The sequence below is a fragment of the Pituophis catenifer genome, unplaced genomic scaffold, assembly GCF_029215685.1.
Source record: "Pituophis catenifer annectens isolate HBS135680 unplaced genomic scaffold, rPitCat1.0.hap2 SCAF_1, whole genome shotgun sequence".
Lineage (NCBI taxonomy): Eukaryota > Metazoa > Chordata > Lepidosauria > Squamata > Colubridae > Pituophis > Pituophis catenifer.
Window position 1 is genome coordinate 77470242 of NW_027256881.1, and position 22899 is coordinate 77493140.

A 22899-nucleotide genomic window follows, 5' to 3' on the forward strand; every position below is an offset into this window, starting at 1 on the left:
TTCCTTAAGAAATGTATTAACCAATACACCATATACCAAACTTTAGTTCTTAAACGACCCTTCTTATAAAGTTGTCAGTACATCCACCCAGATTTAAAAGTTATTGCATCACTTTAAAAAAAATCCAGATTGATGGTTATGACTTGAAACTTCACATTTCTAGAAGTGGCAGATAGACATTTTGCTCAGCAGTTCATTTAACAGTTTTTCACTACACCAATTGGCAGATTATTAAGAGTCTTCTCCTGGTCTCTTATAAATATTTAAAACATTAACTTACTTGTAATAAATATTACCCAAACTGAAATTCTTTCCTGTCTCTGGATTTATAACTGTGCCATTCTCTATCTTTACTTCTTGAGGTTTCACAGCACAAGCAGCTCGAGTTTCCCAGGTAATATAATAGGCACAATTTTCTTCATCAATCCTAAAAGGAAGCATTTGGGAAATTAACAGCAGAGGCAGAAATGGCATGATAATAAAGACTAAGAGGTAGAGAAATAAAATTTGCTATTTATCTTTTCTATTGTGTGGATGTGATGGTTGGATTTACACATTTCAATGAATTTAAATCAAGCACACATTTTCCCGAGTTCCATTATGGTTATTCTACTTCATAATTTAATGTTCTTTTTGAACCTAGCCAATTGGGTTTATTCAATAAAGTTTAAACAAAAAAAAAAAAAAAGACAAAAAAAACCTTTTTCTGCTGTGTAAATCAGAATGCAATTATGTAAAGAGTTTCAGTTTTAAAGAATTACTTCAACGCTTCTTTATAGCCATAAGAGGCAAAGGTTTATAAATCACCCATTTAGAACAGATGGTTTTATTTAGTAATCCAATGTAAACCTTTAGAGAATTTGACCTTGACAGGCATGCTGTCAAGAAAAAAAAAGGGGGGGGGAATTCTCTTCTATTTCTTCCACACTGCCTCATAACTGAGCAGAATGGTTTCATGGGGGGTAACCGTAACAGAGTTGGAAGGGACCTTGGAGGTCATCTAGTCCAACCCCCTGCTCACGCAGGAGACCTGTACTAGGGATTCGAACCGCCGAATTGCTAACCTCTGCAGTTGGTTTTCAGCCGATACAGACATTCATGCTCAAAAAATGGAAGAATTAGAACCAAAACTAGACTGGAACATAGATTTTATTTTTAGTGGTACTGTTAGCATGACAATTATTTTATTTCTACTATTTAATTTGATGATAAGTGTAGATCACTTTTCCACACCACAATATTGGTCTTTCTCAACATTGACTCACTCATTCATTTTATTGACTTCATTTGTATGGCCATATTGTGGCTGATTAGGAGTTACTGAAATATATAGAACACACTAGATCAGGGCTGTCAAGCTCACGGCACGCCATGCCTAGTTTAGCGAAGAAGAAAAAAGTTGTGATACGTCACGTGACGCCGCCATAACGACGCGAGTTTGACACCCCTGCATTAGATTAAAGAAACCTTCCCTAAAACCTAAATGATGCCATGTGCATAATATATACCTTGATAAAAGCTGAGGTGGCCTTTGTTATGCCATAAAAAACCAATCATCCATGTACCTCCTTACCTGTTGAATCTTGGCAACCCAACAGTTTTTCCACATTTCAATTCTATCACCGTTGTTGCCTTTTTGTTCCTCTGTGGACATTCATGACCATTGGAGTAGCTGACAAGAACTTTGTCACCTGAAATAAAGCACCAGATTTTATTAAAAGCAAATGAGATTCTGAATCTAAAGCAAAATGAATTTAACTAGGTGCTATTTGTGAGGGTTTTAAAAAAAAAATTAAAATTCTTTATGACTTGGCCTTAGTAATATTTCCTTCATCAAAAATGATTGGTTATATCTTCAAGGGCTAATATTTTATAGCTGGGGCCTATGAATATATTTAGTATATGTCCATATTTTGATTTCATAGATTGATATCAATATTTTTGCAAAATTAAAAATATTTTGTTCCAACAACTGTTTGAATTTTAAAGACCCATATAAGCACCGAGCACCAGGAGGTTTCTTTCTATTTCCACATCTGCAGACTATTTCTAGAAGAACATCACTTTATTTAAGGGGAATTGCATGGAGGTAATGGATAATATCTATTAGCTTTAGGGTTTTTTCATGCATCCATATGCAAATGAGCTCATGTAACCCTAATGAAATTAGAAAACAAAATTAAACCTAAGGATAACTCTAGAGTGGAACCCACTGTTGCAAGATCAACACATAGCTTGCAGCTGCCACCAACAGGCTTCCAGGCCCTGTTTTAAGTGCTGGTTATCACCATAAGACTATTCAAGGAGTGATCAGTTCACATTAGGGACCTCTTTACCCACTCATTATCTACAAACATCTACAGAGTATCTTCTTAAGTTCCTTTCTCTGCAAAGGATATGGACCAGTGGTGGGTTGCCCCCGGCTGGTCCGCAAGAACCGGTAGTAAAATTGGCAGGTGGCTCCGCCACTGACCTGGACATCATCAGAAGTGATCTGCGCATGCGCAGAAGAGTGCCCATGGGCACGATGCGAACCAGTAGTAAAGGTAAGTAGAACGCACCCCTGATATGGACATAAGCTAGAAAACAAGACTTTATGATTCTTTCCACTTGGTGAAACAAAAATGCACTCAAGCACTTTCATTCTGGCATCCTGGATGGCACTAAAAACCTTATCATTTTTTATTGAATATTTAGTTCCTAGCAAATGAACATTGGGACACTTTTAACTTGCAAAGCTAACAATTCTGCTTTTAGCTGTGGCTTAAGTATTCATTAATAATGTGGGACCAACTTAATCTTTTTATCACAATTTTACTGTATACCACCTGGATTTGTTTGCATAGGAGTACAAAATGGTGCAAGGGAAATAATAAATAAATGTTAACAAATTAAGGCTATTTTCACTTTCCCCTGCATAAAATAGTAGGGGACACCAAAGAGACATACCTGTAATATTAAGTTTTTGCGTATGAACTAACCCCAGAACTTGGACAGCACCATTCTGATTACGTCGGCAAACACTTGCCCTGTCAGGACAGCCTGAGGGTCCTTCATGGACTCTCTGACAAAGGTTCATGTAGTAGCTAAATCCAAGAAGGAAAAGACGGTCATTTCAGCAGACCTCCCATCAGTTTAATACAATTCAATTCAAATTCAAATCTTTATTGTCAGCGCACAACATATGTAATAATTATTTAAAGCATCAATACTCTACCTTTCACTCAAAAGTTTTTTTAAAAAAAGACAATCAATATAGGACATCAATAAGGACTATCTTATATTTTTTTAAATTTCCAAGTACATGAAATGGAACATTGTCTATCTATGACAACCAATTTATATAAGGTTACTTGACTGAAAGAATTTTCCAAAAGTTCTTCTATAAACTTCAAAGATCTTTTTAGAATTTTTTTACCATCTGGCAATTTCTTAAGTGATTGTCAATCTAAACACAGTATCCCAATGATTCTAGGTTATTCAACAGAGCAAAGCTGAGTGGTCAAATAATTCTAGTAAAGATATACCCCCTTATAATTAGTAAGCACCCTGCATTTCCCTTTGATGTACGTTTTCCTTCAATCAGTCCCTTGACTGAAAAAAAACAGGACTACAAAACTTGATTTAAGCACTGCCTAATCTTAGACACTTTCCTGAAACTTAGGCAACCTTGCCTGAATTACAAGATACACACTTGGAAGAATGATTAGCTATGCTAGCAATGAATAACAAACTAGTCAACTGAGTTGAGCACACTCACGAGCTGCCCTTGTCTGCGAAGACCCATGAGCCTGTGAGTGAGGAAAGTATTCTCAAATCGTAAGTTTTGTGCTTCTGAATAAACTTGCATTCCATTTTCCTTGGAGGACATAGAAGCTGTGTCCTCCATTCAAATGTGACAGAGCAGCCAAGGGTCTCACTCAACAACTGAGGACTTCCGCTATTACCATTTTCATCACACTTAAAAATAATAGTAGATTCACGCTGTCCAGCTTCTGCAAGATATAAACAAAAGTTTATAAACAAGACTGTAAATCTTAAATTCTATAGGAAAGTTATTAACAATAAATACATCTATCTTTGCCTTGTAATGTTCATATGGTCCATAGGGTACAATGGTTCAGTAGTGTTATATTTGGGGAAAATTGTATAAGTCTAGGCATATCAGCTATCTGAGTTAGTGATCAGAGCTGGAATTATTATACTCCAATTCAAAGTAATAATATCAAAAGGGACATAGTGAATTTGGGAAGGAGGGAGGTTTCAGAAAGCAAAGCAATCTTATATATTTCCTATAAAATTCTCATTTAGAAATGTATTTAAAATAAGCTGAGTCTTATTGATTTTGGAGGGTATTAATATTCAAGTATACTTGGAATCCCCAATCTTAATATTCAGTCACATTTTCTTCTTCAAGAAAACATGACAGGGGGTTAATTAATCTGCATGAGGTTTCTATTTTTCCTGGCCTCAGCAGGAAACCCAATTATAGTACAGATAGTCCCTTGACTTATGACCAGTCACCTAACAGTTGTTCGAAGTTACAAAAGACTCCAAGAAAGGTACTTATGACTTTGATGATTCAAAGGTTCTGGCAGCCAAAAAACTGAATTGATCATGTGATGGCCCACTTAACAACCAGCATAATTCTGGGCTGAATTGCAGTCGTAAGTCAAGGACTACCTGTAATTCATCAACAGGCAGGGTTAATGGCCAGTTCTCTCTGAATGATGCTCCCAAATATGGATAAACGCATGCTATTCAAATACAAACACTGTGGTATTTATTGTCTGTATTTAGAGCACAAGACTGATGTTAGTGCTGTTACAAAACAACACCTAAAGTGCAGCAATACAAATTACAGGTGGTCCTCAACTTATAACCACTTGTTTAGTGACCATTTCAAGTTACAATGGCACTGAAAAAAGTGACTTATGACAATTTTTCACACTCACAACCATTGCAGCATCCCCATGGCTACATCAAAATTTGGACACTTGGCAACTGGCTCATATTTATGACCGTTGCAGTATTCTGGGGTCGTGTGACCATCTTTCGCGACCTTCTAACAAAGCCAATGGGGAAGTCAGATTCACTTTACAACCGTGTTAATAATTTAACAACTGCAGTGATTTACTTAACAACCATGGCAAGAAAGGTCATAAAATGGGGCAAAACTCACTCAATAACTGTCTCATTTAGCAACAGAAATTTTGAGCTCAATTGTGGTCGTAAATCAAGAACTACCTGTATCCTGATTGGATTTTCTTTTCAGCAGCTGTTGTTTTATCTCAAGCCACCAGATATTCCATCACTATACAGTACAGCTGTGCATCTTAATGCTTCATCCTGTGTAGCAGAGCTTGATCTCCTTACTTACCATTTACACAGAATCCCCATTTTTGGTCTCTCCCTAAGTTATCAGTTGTGGCACACCATGGACGCTCTCGTCCCTCCGCTATGCACCTGTCATAACTTTTACCATTATACTGGAAAGGGAAGACACAAAGCTCACCCTTTTCAGTCACTGGAAGTAAAAAACAGACAAAATATTTAATGGGCAATACCTATGAAATATAAACAGTAAAATATAATATAATATTTCTTAACAAAAAACTTAGCACAGAAGTGGTTTGTCAATGGCACCCAGAATTAAGAAAGGCCATATTTTAAGTAATAATTTATGTAACTACTGCTAGCAGCCACCATTTTTCTACATAAAGTTTATTTTAGAACAAACTGAGATGGTCTCAAAGATCATCACTCTTGGCCACTTTCACCTGGAATGCTTCTGCCTGCCAGCTCTCCTTTCAAAACGACATTGTACAAAGAGGAACAAGACGCAAGCCCAAAAACAGCATCTTACAATGTTCAAGATGCATGTATTTATATATACATGAAGACACTCTGTATTATCCATCAATTCCTCCTTTTCACCTCTTATAATTAAATAGTCCAGAATGGTACATAAATTAATTTATATGACCGCTGGACAAACTTCAATCTCAAAATCACTCAGTAAAATTCTATGGGTGAATTCACCCTGAGTAGCCTTAAATGTTACCTTCCTTAAATTCTCAATGGAATTATTTTTAGGATTAAATAAATTAAGGAAATAAGGTTAGTTTATCTTAAACTTAAAAGCTGATGAATTAAGATACTAAGCAAGCAATGGTGTAATTTTCGAAGTAAATTCCTTGCAAATCTCATACCTGGAGGACATTTATCACCACCCTTATACTGCAAGAAAACAGCTTCATCTTGATGCCTGTAGTCCAATTTTATTTCTTTTTTGTTGCCAAATGAGATGGCATTACTGCCAGAGATAAGACAAACTGCAGCGTCTTTGCATTTTCCTTGAGGTATATCTGCTGCTTCTGAACATACCCCAAGATGGTAGCTCCTACGTCCAGAAGGAACCTGTTTTGACAGCCAAAACTATACCATTAAAGAACTGTAAATGGAATCAGAGAAAATGCTAAATATTTCTAAAGGTTCAGTATGGCCATGCCAAGGGCCTCCCCAGATTATGTAAGGTAACATGTGAAGGGTCTCAGAATGAATCTTCCAGAGAATGTTCACTTTATACAGCAGGTTCAGAGGGTTGCTTTGCTCACTTTCCAAAATACTCCTGTGAATATGATGCTCGTAAAATTTCCAACCGTTGTTACCAGAATTTCATCTCACACTCATAGGGGGAAACAGTTCTAGGAATGCCTTTGATGGTATTTATTCATCTACTGATGATCAATGCATCTATATTATATGCATGATTTTTAGGCCCATGTCTTGCAGAAAAAGAAATCTTTTTGTATGATGAGCACATTTTATTATATTATGTACACCCTATTTTACTAGAGAAACTCAAATTTATGTCCACGGGGTTTCTTGACATATTTTGGCCTAAACAATGATGACTAACCCAAATGCTGCTGTTGGATTCCACTCCCAACGCCTTAACTACTACTCTCAACTTCTCATGTTTTGGAGAGAAAATATGAGAAATGCAGCTCAGTCCCTTGGGAGTCATTTTCATTGACAAAATAATTTGATATACATAAAATTTGCCACTGTGCTGCAACCTGATTCCTCTCTTACTTTATCCCAGAATATGTGATTTGTGATGGTGCTAAAAGCATGTATTTTATCGCTGAGCTCTGATCACGTGGCTCTGCAACAGACCAACTCCACTTTTTTCATGTCAGAACAGTATTAACGGTTCCCCTTATTAGCCACAGCAATACAATCACCTTATAGGGCTTTCCTGCAAGGCTTGACAGGTTGAAAGCATAGTGTAACTGTTCATCCATGACAGAGCAGCCCAAAACATTCTCTTCATCAGGGCATACCACTGGGGTGCTCCATTCAAATATATATTCACAGCCGGACTTTTCTATCATTCTGGGCTTCCCCTATTACCAACACAACAAACCAGGGAATAAAATGGTTAAGCTTGAGAATCAGATGTCTCAATAAGAAAGCTAAATGACTGAAAATTAAGCACACACTGAAGTTAAATAAACCCATCTGCTTTTATTTATATTATGTTGGTTTTGCTTGCTGTGACTGAGGTTGATGACACTGGAAATAATCAAGCTTCAAAAATTTCTACAACAACAAAAGAATAAGATCATGTCCCAACTTCTGTTGCTTCATGCTGACTTTCTGGAGAGAACTGCAGATCACATGCTTATATACAAATCTAAGACAATTTTAAAAATTAATTTGTCTGTACCAGAGAAGGGTTTGATATCAGGTTATGTACACAACTTGAATATTCCCTTTGAGCCTTCAAAATTCATTCTTTCTCCACTTCTCATTTAGTTAAAAAATGGAATAAACAAGTGCTTGATAACTGACAAAAGCAGAAAATTAAATACATTTCCCCCTCATCATCATCATGGACTCTGTTGGCAAAGTATCTATTTTACTAATCAGAAAGTTGAACCGTTGTGATGGGTGAAATTATTTAATTTGTAGTTAAGGAACCTCGCATATCTATTAGCACATTTAATATCCCTCTAATGTCATGCCTCACTAAGCATTCTACAAGGACATATCAACATAATGCATCTCCAAATCAAAGATGAGGTCAGCCAACTTTGAAATGTATCGATCTAATGTGGAAATAAGTGTTTTCAATCTTCTCCCAACACAAGCTATGCCATCCATTCGATCTGAGTCGTTTGGTGGTAGATAATGATGCAGGAGGAAACGGATGTGTCCAGCACCTATTTTTTGGTTTTGTCTGGTGTGGTCACCTGTGGATGGGTAGTGGTTGTTCTCAGAATCTTCTTGTAGCATGGTGGAATTTGAGAGGGAAGGATATGTACTAACCTCTCCAAGTAGATACAAGTGATTTGTTGATTGAATAGAGGCTTCCAATGAAGCAAGGGAGACTCTCCCCTCCATCTGTACCCATCTTAATCCTCCTATATCTGTGTACCTAACCTACCCCATGGATCTGGCACCATAGGTGATGCACAAGAAAGTTATGGGTTTCCTGGTAAAGCAGGACAAGAAAGCCCCCCCCCATCTACTCCACAGATCAGTTTCAATAAATCTAGTTTTCTAATCATCTCCAAAACTCTCCATTTTCTGGAGTCCCACTCTCACTCCACCAGAAAAAGCAATTGAAGAATGTCTTCTCTAACACTAGAAAACCCACCAATTACTGCACATTAACTTTCCTGGCAGCAGACAACCTCATTCACCAGTCTCATTAGTGAAGCAGAGTAAGAATTAGCTATGCAAACAGAGCATAGCTCTTTTGCCTCATGCTTTCTGCCAACTCACAAAAGGTTAAACCAGCTGTTTGGTTGTGCCCTATGCCTGGAAGGGATTTTTTTCCCCCAACCTTTTCTTAATTTGTAAATACTTCTAAGTTTTTGTCAACAAGCAAAATAAAACTATGATTACCAGATTTGTTCCTTTTTTGCAGTGAAACACAATAAGGGAAGAATAGTTGATATTTTTATCTTCTGGACAAGGAGTGGTACTGCTGAAGGCAATATTAACTTCATTTGTTGCACTGTTGAGCTGAGGAGGTGCTGTGATTCGACCAATATCCTAATTAAATATAATATAAATATGATTGACCACAAAATGAAACTGAAGCTTCAGCATCAACTGGGAAATAAATTACTTCTATCTATATACAAATTGTAATAACATGTGTTAAAATAAGGGACAGAATGAATGAATGAGTTAGAAGGAATCCATCCATTTTTATGATGTATTTCTCATATGATGAGATATGATTTCAATTACATTTTGTTCTGATGTACTCAAAATCTTTATAATAGTACTGCTAAAAACATAGGCAAGATCAATATGATCCATTATCTGAAATTGCTATCCATTTAGCACAAAATGGCCCAGGAATCAGAAGCTATATATTTCAAGTAGTCTGACCCGGTTTGAGTTGTTCTACTTTCAAAATCGTATTAATTTTAAATAAGTCAGCTGCTTAAAGCAGTCAAAATGTTTCTTCCTGTTTGTATAGAAGGCTGAAAGAAATTGGACTACTTTAATGAATAATAATCATAATCTTTACTTGCCCCAAGGTTGTAGATCTTTTCAATTTTTAAACAGATTTGCCATGATATGTGAACACATATTGTTCAAAATTCAAAAACCCTTTGAAAATAATTGAAATGTTTCCTGAAATTTGGGCCATGACTTTTTAGTAGTGGATGTGTCCCAAAGTGAAACAGTTATCCCAAAGATAACATTTTTCTCTCCTCCTTTCAATATTTTATCCTATATCAAATGCTGAAATTGCGTTTCCAAATAATTATTTGAAGAATGTGAAGTGACCGAAGAACTGGGCTCTTAAATAATACATTAATCTACTAAACCAGTTTATTAGCTACGGTACATTAGAAATTCATTCTAATATCCTGTTGTGAAAAAGAAGACAATTTGATACATGCTGATAATATTACTTACTACAGGAGAGCCATTAAATGGGATCATGCAGACAGCTGCTCCAGGTGGACAACTGACATCCTTGATGGAATTTAATGGTTGGCAAATATTTATATAGAAATCTGGATTCTGGTCAGAAAAGTCATCAAATATCTCATAAGCACTTGTCCAATGGATTAAAGGGGAAAGGTCAATTACTCTGCTGCCATTGGTAACAGAGCAGTCTACCTGTAGGCGGGGGAGAGAAGATTCACATATCAGTCGAAATAAGCATTATGACAGATTATAGATACATATTGGAAAAAAGAACATAAAACATTTCATCCATAAAAATTGGAGGGAAAGAATTTATTACAGTAGGAAGTTAAAAAAAAGAAAAAGGAGGAGTTGTCTTGTTTTATTACTGTTATTATCAAGGAACTATAAAGGAACTATCACCAATACTGACAGGGCAGGCTATTCTATATAAACAGAGAGCAAACCCTGCTCTTTTCCAACATGAAGATGTTGCCTAGCCAAGTAAGGAAATATCTGCACAAAAACAACAGAGACCCAACTTGTAAACGTAACTGCTAAGATTAGATATCATTTCTTTGCAATCTTTCCTTAAACTTTTTAAAATTTCTTATACTTTTAGCTTTCCCCTTGATTTTTTTCTTGTATTATTGTATTAGCTTTTATCTTTTTACAAACTTTTAATAAAATTATTAAAAGAAAGAAATTTGATTGTTAACATTTATAGGTAAATCTGTATTGAGTGAATAAGGGAAAAATGGATGTATGTCACCGCTTACTTTCAGCAGCTTTCAGCATGGCATAGCAATCATACTTATATGCCACTGCATAATGCTTTATAGCACTCTCTGAGCAGTTTACAATGCCAGCATATCTTTTTACCGATCTTGGAAGGATGGAAGGATGAGTCAACCTTGAGCCGGTCCAGACTGAATTCCCGACTGTGGGCAGAGTTAGCCTGCAATACTGCATTCTAACCACTGGACAACCATGGCATAAACCCATGGCATTCTCTTATTTCCACCATTTATGTTCCAGTATGGCATATAAAACCAGTTCACCTGCACCTCATCTCTTTCCTCCCTCTTCCTTCATCTGTTGCTGATATTGCAGCGTATCTCATACCTCTAGACTCCCCATTCTTCCCAACACCTTTCCTTCCTCCCTTCAGCCACCATTGTCCTTGATTTTTTTTTATTATTTCCACCTGCCCAAGATAAAATAGCCTGATTATGGAACTAAACAATAACCGTATGTGCGTATTTTGGTCTGGACATGAAGTACACCAAGCCAGTTGAGTTATGCCTGGAATGTTCTGCACATACTAATTACGACAGAGAGACTAAATACAGACATCCTGCTATTCAGGGACTTAGTTGTGAGATTCTGGGCTCTCTTCTTCAGCCTGACATCTCATAAATAAATTTGTTCTATCTCCTCCTTCTCATCCTCCTCCAATTACTCTGGCTAAGATGAATTTTAACTGTCTTTCAAAATTACAATGGCTTGCTTCAGTTTTGTTAATCATTAGTTGTATTATGTCTGCGTTGTCCTAGAGTTGAGTGCCTTTTTGGCAGAGAGATTTCAAGTGATCTAATAAATAAACACTATATCGCCTCTATTATGCTTAATAAGACTAGCTTATTCTACTTCAACAACTGCGATGCAAAATAGCACAAATGAGTGTAATAAATCTGTCAATGTATTATGTTGCAACTCCCTCCTCCCCCCCCCTAGAGGATTTAAACTTTTTAAAAATCTTAAATAACGCCAGGTCATTTTAGATAAATTTAAGTTGATAAAACAGTCAATTTGCTTACCACTCTTTCTTCTTCACAGGCTAAAACAGTATGCCAAGAGAAAAAATAAGTGCATGTTTTCTCATCAAAAGAAATGAGAACCGGCCGACTGCCGGGCCCAGCATCCAACCTGCATACAAAGGTGAAATAGCTTGTGTACTTCAAAACAGGATCTGCAGGACAGGACTCGCCTTCTTTGTAGACAAGTTTCAAAACTCCATCTTCATAGGTTAATGCTTTGCTTAGTTGTCCAGCATTAATTGATGGCTGATGGCCACCCGTGATGCAAACTCCTATTAACAGAATTAATAGAGCAATTCTAGTGCTTTTTTTTCTTTTTCCTTGTTTTTTGACAGAAGAAATATTAACTTCAACACAATTAATAGGGAAAATGCTACATTATTAATACATCAAGAAAAATATATGCTTTTATGATTTTGGTTAAAAAGACTTCTATCTATTCTCCAGTGCTGGGATCAAGTTGCTCAATGATTCACTGAATAGTCCTAATACAGTTTTGTTCTTTCAGACTTATTTTTTCAATATAAAGTGATCAATTAAGGCTTACAATGCCTAACAGGAGGCTATGTAGGTTTCTTAACATCAGATAGATGGGATAGTATCTCCACCATATCCACTCCACAGCATGATATGCAGTGAATATGCACCTTTTTCCTCCACCTATCTTGTATCTCATTATGTTAACAATATAGCGAGTGGCTGTTTAAATAAATATGGCATAATGGACTTCAGTGCACACTTGTAAAATATAACATGCATATGCACTCCAATAAGCATTTTACTGCTACCCCAGGTAAATTATGGAAACTAAGAAATCTGAGCCGTGTAGCAGGTTTTACAGTTATCTATTTTTTTAAGTTACAGATAGATCACAATTAGAGCAAGTTTGAATAGTGCAAAATTTGATTTAGCATAGTTTATAAACTGATACCAAGCCTCCTTTAATGTAAGTCAGCATTCAATTAGTGCAAGGCTGCATATATGCAGTTGAGGCTCGTGCATGCACAGCCACAGTTGGGGTTTTAGAAGCTAATGGTCTTTTGTGCAAAATGGAGAAAAGGAAAGTTCAGTTTGAAGAACTGCAGCAGCATACAGAAGATATCATATATACTTTGGATGTGGGTTTAACCTTTTTTACTTTTATACAGTATTCTATTAATAAACATATAAACATTATGTTGCATTTTAAAACTGCCTATTTCCATTGAGCTGGAACCAATTACCCTACTTCCCGTAGAAAAATCTCTTTGAATAATGTGAATTCAAATAATGTGACCATTTGTGGAATTCATTAATGAACTAATTGAGACCTACCTGCACAGATTGTATGAATAGCTGATAAACTGGATATCCGGGGAAGGAAGGAAAAGCTTACCCCAGGAGAAGAGCACATATTGTTATCCAGATATTGTCCTACATTTTTATTGAAATGTACTTTACTACATTACTACTGTTGCATCACATATCAATGATAACATAGGCTTAAGAAAACAAAGTATCACAACAATCTCTTTCCATCCTATGAACCTGGGTTCAATATCAGCATCTCAGCAAGTCAAAACTTACCAATGCCTCCACCACATGAAGTGTTGGGTTCATCACACACACTCAACTGGAGCATTCTTTCGTTCCCAAAATCAGAGAGAGTGTAGCCAGCCTGTCTCTTTAAAGGATTAAGGTCAAAGAGATGACCTGAAAGAAAACAGAGGAGGGAGAAAAAAAGAAATATTACTATGGAAAACACATTTTTATTAAAACAATCAAGATGCTGAATAAGCTGACTCCAGTAAAAGGACATCAAAAATTCAAAACCAGTATAAAAGTCATTCATTCAGGGCTTTTGACATATTATTTATAAAAATAATACAGTATATCAATATATACCCACAGAATTTTAACATGAGCCATAAACATAAGTGCATATGGTATGATGGTTTGCATCTCAGTATAACCATAAGGTCCATAGAATGAGACCCAAAGCCTTCCTGTTACTGTGGTCAAACAAGAGATAAAAATTTAATATAATAACGGTTATGGCTTTTATTCTGTACCAGTGGATATAGAAGGTCATGATGACAGTTAGGACTGAAATTTCCATCACAAAGCGATCCAGTTTTAAAGCATGATGTCACATGACTGCATCACTTAGTGATGGCAATCCCGGCAGTCCCCACTGCTGTGGTTAAACAAGGACCAATGGAAAGAGGCAAGAATCAAGGCAAGCAGGCCAAGACCTTTGATGGGCCAGGTGATATGTATGCCTATGATGGGCCAGGTGGGCATCATGGATGGGCACTAAGGAGTGTGAGCAAGCACTATAGGGTATTATGTGGGCAGGTGTCAGAAAAAAATGGCAAGAGTTGGGAACAACTTGCTTTAGTGACTTGCAACCTCCTGACAGCTTCCCCATTCTCCTTGCTTGTGGGAAAATTACAAATGGGGGTCACATAGCCCAGGGGTATCAAACTTGCATCGTCACGGAGGCATCACGTGATGTATCACGACTTGTTTCCCGTTTGCTAAACTGCGCATGGGCGTTGCCAGAGCGGCGCATCCGAGCTGCGAGTTTCACCGTCCTGACATAGCCGCAGGATGCTGCAAATGTTGCAATTGTGAATGACTGTATTGCCCTTTTCTTCTATGCAAGCTTCCTTTGAAATTATATGGTGTGCATATTTTCCTGCAATCAGATACAATAGCAAATATTTCCAAGGTTTGTGTGTGTGTGTGTGTGTGTGTGTGTGTGTGTGAGAGAGAGAGAGAGAGAGAGAGAGAGAGAGAGAGAGAGAGAGGGAGGGAGGGAGGGAGGGAGGGAGAGAGAGAGAGAGAGAGAGAGAGAGAGAGAGAGAGAGAGAGAGAGAGAGAAAGAGAGAGAGAGAGAGATCAATGAACATTTAAATGTGTAATTGCTGGAATTTAGATCCCTTTGCTTCACTCTGAGACAGCAGTAGCTGTAATGCAGTGCAAGTAGCTTCAAGGAAGTACTTTAATTTATAAAGCACACATCTGAAGATTTTGCACAGCTGTAATCAATTCATTACTTGAAGAAAAAAATGACTTGGGAAAAAAATACCATTACCATAAAAGGAATGAGGAATGGGGAACATTCATCTCAATCAAGTTAAAAGGAAAAGGCTTTAATATATAAAAAAATAATAATAGGGCAGTAATCTACTTCATTAAAAGAGATATTGATTAATATGTGTATTGTTGTCATAAATCAGTCAAACGCTAGTTCTAAAGTATTCTCAACTAAACACTACAGAACAAAATATATAGGGAAAGGAAAGCAGCATTTACCAAATATGGAGAGAAAGTGGAACTAAGAAATACCAAGAGGCATATGGGTATATAGACCAGAGGGCAACTTCCTTGCTGGTAAAGATGAGGAATATGGGGATTATGCTAACAGAATTACAGGACAGAAAAAAGTATAATTTTTCTAGATGGGAAGGTAACAAGTCTAGTTCTGTAAAAAAGCACTTGCTTCCTTTTGGATTTCTTAACCTTTTGTCTATCTTTGTCAATGAATGTTGTCAGAGCTTTCTATGGGTCTCAATGAACCTCTCCCAAATTTATTAATGCAACCAACATGCAATATGCCAAAAAGAAAACAAATCACCTCACTAGATTCAGTAACTAATTGTTCTATCTTTGGCTGTAACAACTGCAACCAAACACTTTTGGTACTTAGTGATCAAGATTTTGTGTGACTACATGGGAATTATGGCCCATTCCTTCAGGGCAAACTGCTTCAGTTCAGTTAACATTTGAAAAAACATTGAGCATTTTCTAGCATGAACTGCTTGTTCCATATCCTGAGACATTTCTATGGCATTAGATGTCAACTCCAGTCCTCTTTTCTACTTACTTATTACATTTAGTCAACCCGCATTTAGAGAAAAATATTACCTGTACGAGGGTTAGACACAGTGCAATTATTGTGCATATTGCTTTTCAGAGGACATGCAGCAGCTGTATACCACATAAAATTATATTCACAATCCATATGGGCTGTTACCAATTCTGGATTGGAATTCTGGCAGATAAAAAAAGGAGAATATGAGTACATGCAAAGCTGATAGACAATGGTTTTCTCAGTATTCAAGAAACAACTTTTCCACTTAGAAAAATAATGAAAACATGGCAAGCTGGGATCAGTTCATCTTTTTTCAGCGGTCACATAAAAATTGTGACTAATATTAACTGGATAATGCTAATGAATTTACATTTCAAGACAGGTATGGAGATGATCTCCACATACTTTAAAGCATTATTACATCAGTATAACCAACGGTCAGGAATTTTGGAAGCAATGGTCTAAATTTCTGGAAGATACCAGTTTGCCTATTATTACTTATAAAAGTTTTTTGAAGCAGAAAACTTCTTTTTGTTTTTTTTCTTACAGTAAATACTGGTTATCTGCTATCTTGCTACTATACCCAAATAGCTGTAGCTAAATAACTGTTTCCTCCTAAGAAATGAAAAGATGAATTTTATTCCATGTAGAGGCAAATTTATGAAAATGAGATCCAAATAAGAATTAGGATTCTAATTCTATGATATTTTCATAGGAGCCTATGAAATGTTTTCATCAAGCCCTCAATAAATGAAACATACTTACATCTTTCTTTTCATCACATTTGAAATGGATGATTGCAGATTTCTTCCGGATATGGTCTTCACACTTCTCACCATTTATATATTTAAGAACAAAAACACCATTTTCCCATCTCAGCCCCTCAGACACTTCACCTAAGCTTATATACTTAGAACCATTCATTAGGCAGGCTGCAGCATCTGGGGGACAAAAATCTAAATATGGAACAACAACAAAAAAAACTCAGTAAGAAAACAAAAGTAATTTAGTATGGATAAATATATACATATTTAGCATAGTGCAAGCTAGTGATGTTTCTTCATCCTGTTTTAAAACCATGTTTTTCTTTTTCCATTCCAACTTCCCTTAATACATACTCAGCATAATCCTCGAGTTACACCAGTGATTTGGACCAGAATTTAGATCGCTAAGTGACGCAGTCAGAAAATGCAATGTCACATGACTACATCAAATAGCAACAGCAATCCTGCTAGCCCCCCCCCCCCCCCCCCCCAATTGCCATCATTAGCCAAGGACCCACCATATCCAAGCCATTCTAGGCTTGGTCCTTTCCCAGACCTAAGCCTCAATTTTTCCAAGATAAGGGAATGACTTCCCTTCAACTATCCCCATTTTTCCCATCTTTGCCCTTCTGGCTTTCCTGCACTGTGCCTTGTGGTACAGTAAAGAGCCCCAGGGCCACTCAACTCAGGGGTTTCTTGGGGCATCACGACTCAGGGAGCATCAGCTGCTCCAGCAACCTGGCACAAAGTTGCAGCCATCCCATCCCAGTCTCAGCTGCCCAAGTCCTAGCTTGATCCAATAGCGTGGCACCAAGCTTACAGTCTGCTGGCGACTATTTCATTGTCCAGATTTGTATAACTGATAATGAAATTTTATTCATTAACACAGATAGGAATTTACCAGCAGATAGATGGCAAATCAGGCATAAAAGGCTAGATTTAACTTGAGCAAAATGACTCACCACAAAGATACTGAATTATTTTGTTCAGAATCTGGTGGCACATTCAACCTCCTATAAAACGTCTGAGTAAATAGCATACACTTCCCCCAATTCTTACCAGCTCCAACATGAGGTACTAATGATCTACAAACATTGATGTAGTATTTCTGTGAAGAGCTAGTCTTTGAAATAGCCTCCCAGTTTTTCTTTTGTTGGGTCAGAGGAGAGAGATCATAGGAATAGCCATCACTATCTCTACATACAAGAAAAAAACATTTAATGATAACTGAACAGAGTAAATATATTCAAGATGTAGACAACTTTTATTACAAAAATCCAAGTGAAATATTCAAAACAATCGTATTTACATAAATTTTGAATGTATGCACAATTCTTTTGAATTCCTCTCTAACCGCATAAAGCAATTCTAATGCACTACTGACATCCAATGTTGTCCATCATCCAAACTGCACACTGGAGCATTAGGGCTAAAATAGACTGCGATCCAAAGCCCAAGATTTGTCCCCAGTTTCTTGGCAAGCACAGCTGCCTGCAGGAGAAAATTGGGAAATTTGGAAAATTGAGCCATGATGGCGCAGCAGTTAGAATGCATTACTGCAGGCTACTTCTGCTGACTGCCAGCTGACTGCAATTTGGCAGTTTGAATCTCACCAGGCTCAAGGTTGATTCAGCCTTCCATCCTTCCAAGGTGGGTAAAATGGGGATCCAAATTGTTGGGGTCAATATGCTGACTCTGTAAACCACTTAGAGAGGGCTGTAAAGCACTGTGAAGCGGTATATAAGTCTTATTGCTATTGCTATTGCTATTAATCTTAGCCTACAACTCTGACAGGCATATTGGAATATTGCAAGAAAAGACTTAAACATATACTAGCATTTGTCTCTATTTTTCAAAATTTGTAATTATTGTAATATTGTAATATTAAAGTAATTAATTACTTTAATTAATTCCTCTTTTGTTTGAGTTAGACCACACAATTTTACCTTGACAGCACTCAAATGCTGCTCATGTACAAGTAAGGCTACAGTTACAGAAGAGGAAAACTCATGTTCTCAGAATGTCACAGCAAATCTTATATCTGGTATGGATTAAGCAATAGATCAATAAAACAGAAAATCCTAAAAACACTCTGGGGAAAGACAACTTACTTATAGGAGCATTCAACAGATTTGGCAGGTGGGCAGGCAAAAGGAGTGTGCCATTCAAACATATAGGTGCAATCTTCGGTTTCCTTCAGAAATACTGGCTATGGAAATAGATAAAAAAAAAACTATTGCATATTCTAGAGTCTAGACCACATCAGCATCACAGCTAAAAATATTAAATCATGGATGGAAATTTGGAAGTGGATCCTCAAGCTCTTTTGCACAAGGGAGTAATTCCAAGACTGAAGAGTGGAAGAAAGAAGGCAAGGCCAGAAACATGGGCTGGACTCTTCCCACTGTAAACCTAGAAAGTCTTAGCAATCTATCATCAAACGAACCAATCCTTTGACAGAGCCTCTGTTCTGACCCATCTCCCCAAACACGACAAACCGTCTGAAGTTAACTCAAAAGATTCCTTTATTAGGAGCGCCAGCAGCCCTGGCAAATAGTTTCTCTCTCAATGCAGGCTAACAAGTCTGTCCAGCCAGAAGATGAATAGTTGTCTGCCACAACTATTCATCTCCGCCCCCTACCTTTTATCCCCAGAGCTAAGGTGGGGCTTCACAAACAGCGGTGGCTCTTCCTTCCCAAGGATTGGGCCACGGATTTCCACTACTCTCCTCTTCTCTGCCTTCCACGCATCTGTGTGTCAGGCACTGGACCCAGCTGTTCCTCCTCTTCCTCATTAGCCACCTCCAGACCTAGGGGCTGTTGACTCTCCATCTGAGGGCTGAGGGCTGATGGCTCTGCCTCTGCCTCTGCCTCTCTCTCTCTTTCTCTCTCTCTCTCTGCCAGCTCCATTCCCTCTTTCCCCTTGGAACTCTCAGGTTGCCTTGATGCTGACACTGACTCCCATGCCTTCTCCTCCTCTTCTGATTCAACTGCTGGAGGGGCCGGCGGCCAACAGGCCACAACAGCCTCTTCCTTTAAAACAGGCATCTCGAACGTTTCGGCTTGCCTGGTCCATATTGAGTGAAGACGAATTAAATTGGGTCACATATAAATATATAGTTAATATATATACAAACACACATAAGGGTAAAAGTTTATGATCTTGTGGGGCTGCGTTGCTGGCTGTGGCCCGAGGGCTGCAGGTTGGAGATGCCTGCTTTAAGCTATTGCAATTTCAACATTTTTTTTTATTTCCATGCCATTTATCAGGCTTTCTTCAATAAAAGAATCAGAACATATATAAATAAGTGACAGCACAAAATTAATGAAAAAGAAATGACAGTGACATGGCAAGAATTTATATATCTTATTTATTTATTTTATTTATTTTAATTAGATTTATATGCCGCCCTATCTCCATAGGACTCAGGGCGGCTCACAACAATTAAGATATACAATCTCAATCCAAGTAAGAAACATGTTAAAATACATATTAAAAGCATATTAAATACATTAAAAATCAAAACCCCATCAGTCCAGTCTTATGTCCTTCAAGCAGGGTAATTCTTTAAGAGAAGCACTGCAGAGGACAAAGCAATGAATAGGGTTAGGGTTAGGGTTAGGCCTGGACAAAAGCTACATATGATTTTCTTTAAACTTAACTAAAATTAAAATTAATTAAATGGTGAAATTACATATATTTAATATTTTCCCTTCTGACACAATGCAAAAAAGGGATTGTCCTTGATCATTAGCAGCTTCATTTGCATCTGAGGACTCAGTATATACCTTTGTCCTTAATAAACATGTTATCTAATAGGCAGTTCTCGGGATTATGCAACTCTAATCTCTCACTGCATTTAATTTTTGTATGATCTATACAGAGCTTCTTTCTCTTTCCAAGTTTAGACAACTGCCAAGCCACATTTAATTATTCTGGAACAGACTAAAGTCCCCAAGACCCCTTACCTGCAAATTAGGATTAGGATCACAGTAGAAAAATATGGCTGTTGATCTGTTAAACACCTTGTGACATATGTCCCCACCAGTGTAGTTTATCTTAAGCAATCCATTTTCATATGTCAGTTTTTCAGTCTGCAAACCTAGTTACAGAAATGTATATGACAAAATATTAAGAGAAACCTATTGAAAATGTATTAAAGTTTTAAGCATATGTGTGCAGAGAGAGAATGAGCTGTCCTTATCTGGAAGAAGATTCTTAGAGTTGTATCAAAAAAACTAACATAGTTATGTTTCTGGGAGAAGAGAATGGAAGCTTAACAATCCAGTTTTAATCACAGCATACAATACCCTACTAAAACTTCCAATGCTAGTCTTTACATTAAGTTGAGCAGTCACGCAAACTATTTCCTGCATATCATTTGTTCAAGACCCATCCCTGCAACAAGGGAGTACCCACATGGAGAGGTTTTATTTATTCCACGTCTATAGCCATCCGTATCTCAATGACTCTGGGGGGGCCCTTACAATGTGGATGGCATCCCATTGCCTGTTCTGCTGCAGAGCGTCCAGGCATCCTGCCTGTGGTCTAATTACTTTTACTTTATCACACAAAAAGAGAATGGAAATTATTTAGTGGCATAAGATGTAAAGATAAAAATTAGCAAATAAAAGTGTACCTAAGATACATAAACTGACAAGTATATGCATTTATATACTGTACATATAGATTTGCATGTTTATAAAAATGTACAGAAATTAAGAAGTCCACAGTGCTTTCAGTTGAATTTAAAATTCTGTGAGGGTACAGGGGGAAAGGACATTAACAATCAGCAGCAAAGAGTTTCATCTTAGTTGGCCTATTGTAATCACATGGAATTATTAGCACACCCAGAGGACTGCTGGCTCAAGTTAGCTAGAGTAATATCACTAATGGAGATTCAAGAAAAGTTCTATGACGACATTTGTTTGGATAACAAATCAAGGCAACAATCTGAGAATGACCTTACCTGCTATTTTTTTAACACGTGGGTCTTGTTTTTTAATTTGACATGATGACACAACATCTTCATTGTTGCTTGATTGTTTGCAAAGCCCTGTTCTTAACCCATCACAAATTCTAAAGTAGTAGTCATATTCTTCGGTGCTGACTTTAATGTCATTCCCACGAAGTGGTGACAAGTTATATACATAACTATATCTTGGATCTTTCACTTGACAGTTCTCACCTTAAAAAAAAAAAACCAAAGCCACAAGGGAAAAAATTATGATCTAATGCTGTAGAATGACATACAGTTATCACTTAACTTTCTTTCAGCAAATTAAACAGAAATTCCAGTGTACAAATTTTTGTAAAGCAAATTGACTATCATTAAAACTGCTTTCACAGTAATAGATTATCCAATGCAAGTATCAAAAGCAAAAAAAAAAAAAAAGCCACAAAGAAATATGGAGCCAAGGTGGCGCAGCGGTTTGAATGCAGAATTGTAGGCTGCCTCTGTGCCCACAGTCTGGAGTTCGACCCTAAGGTTGACTCAGCCCTCCATTCTTCCAAGACTGAATGAGGATGCAGATTGTTGGGGGCAGTATATGCTGACTATTGTAAACCACTTAGAGAGAGAGATTTAAGTACTATTCCTATATAGCTGAACCATTCTAGGTATGATGCAGGTTGTCTGAATTAAACTTGGAACCGCTTGATTGTTCCAGGTTTTTGAGCACAAAAAACAGGCAGGTCTTATGACGCAAGTTATGAGGTAAGGCTGATGCATCCTGCCCCACTTTCTCTGTTTCATATTTGCATGCCTATGTACCATCAACTTCCTTTCCAATACCTTCCCTTAATGACTACTCTTGTTTTTTCCTTCATCTCCTCACTCTGAAACTATATGGCCAAGGGGTATCACTAAAAAGCAAACTAAAGAATATACAAGATGTAACAAATGACTCCACACTTCTAAAGAGAATTAAAAATTAAACATTTTATGTATTTTATTTTTCTTCACAAATCCTTCCTTTTTCCTATATATTTTACAGTATATAATTAAAAATATTAAAACTAACAGTACAGACAATTTTTAGTTACACAATACTTCTGTTCCAAAAACACCTGAATCACCTGTTTTCTGAATATATTATTTTTATTGATTTATTTTTTTATTTTTAATTTGATTTATATGCCGCCCTTCTCCGGAGACTCAGGGCGGCTTACAATGCATTAAGCAATAGCCTTCATACTTTTGTATATTTATACAAAGTCAGCTTATTGCCCCCACAAACTGGGTCCTCATTTCACCTACCTTAGAAAGGATGGAAGGCTGAGTCAACCTTGAGCCTTGGAGAGATTCGAACCAGTAGTAAATTGCAGGCAGCTGTGTTAATAACAGGGTGCTTAGACCACTGTACTATCAAGGCTCATATTACATGCATATCACAAACATACAAAAAGTAAGACAATCTCTTCTGGTCCAAAGCCTATCTCTGGTTTATAACAAATACTGAAGGCTCCAATTCCAAAAACTAAAAGGTAGAATTAGGTCAATAACAACTTT

General features: G+C 37.1%; 1 protein-coding gene across 1 annotated transcript in view; it reads right to left on the reverse strand.

The window, feature by feature from the left end:
- Positions 1–22899, reverse strand: part of IGF2R (insulin like growth factor 2 receptor) — an 84697-nt gene that overhangs the window by 12181 nt on the left and 49617 nt on the right. The window contains exons 27-43 of the mRNA XM_070932619.1: positions 21358–21576; positions 20357–20490; positions 18500–18597; positions 17448–17584; positions 16390–16580; positions 15678–15804; positions 13332–13457; positions 11766–12037; positions 9952–10158; positions 8920–9069; positions 7251–7412; positions 6213–6420; positions 5381–5527; positions 3761–3995; positions 2950–3086; positions 1574–1691; positions 281–427 (exon numbers count right to left, since the gene is read on the reverse strand). Coding sequence (XP_070788720.1) covers positions 281–427; positions 1574–1691; positions 2950–3086; positions 3761–3995; positions 5381–5527; positions 6213–6420; positions 7251–7412; positions 8920–9069; positions 9952–10158; positions 11766–12037; positions 13332–13457; positions 15678–15804; positions 16390–16580; positions 17448–17584; positions 18500–18597; positions 20357–20490; positions 21358–21576 — 2815 coding nt within the window. The remainder of the gene's footprint in view (positions 1–280; positions 428–1573; positions 1692–2949; positions 3087–3760; positions 3996–5380; positions 5528–6212; positions 6421–7250; positions 7413–8919; positions 9070–9951; positions 10159–11765; positions 12038–13331; positions 13458–15677; positions 15805–16389; positions 16581–17447; positions 17585–18499; positions 18598–20356; positions 20491–21357; positions 21577–22899) is intronic.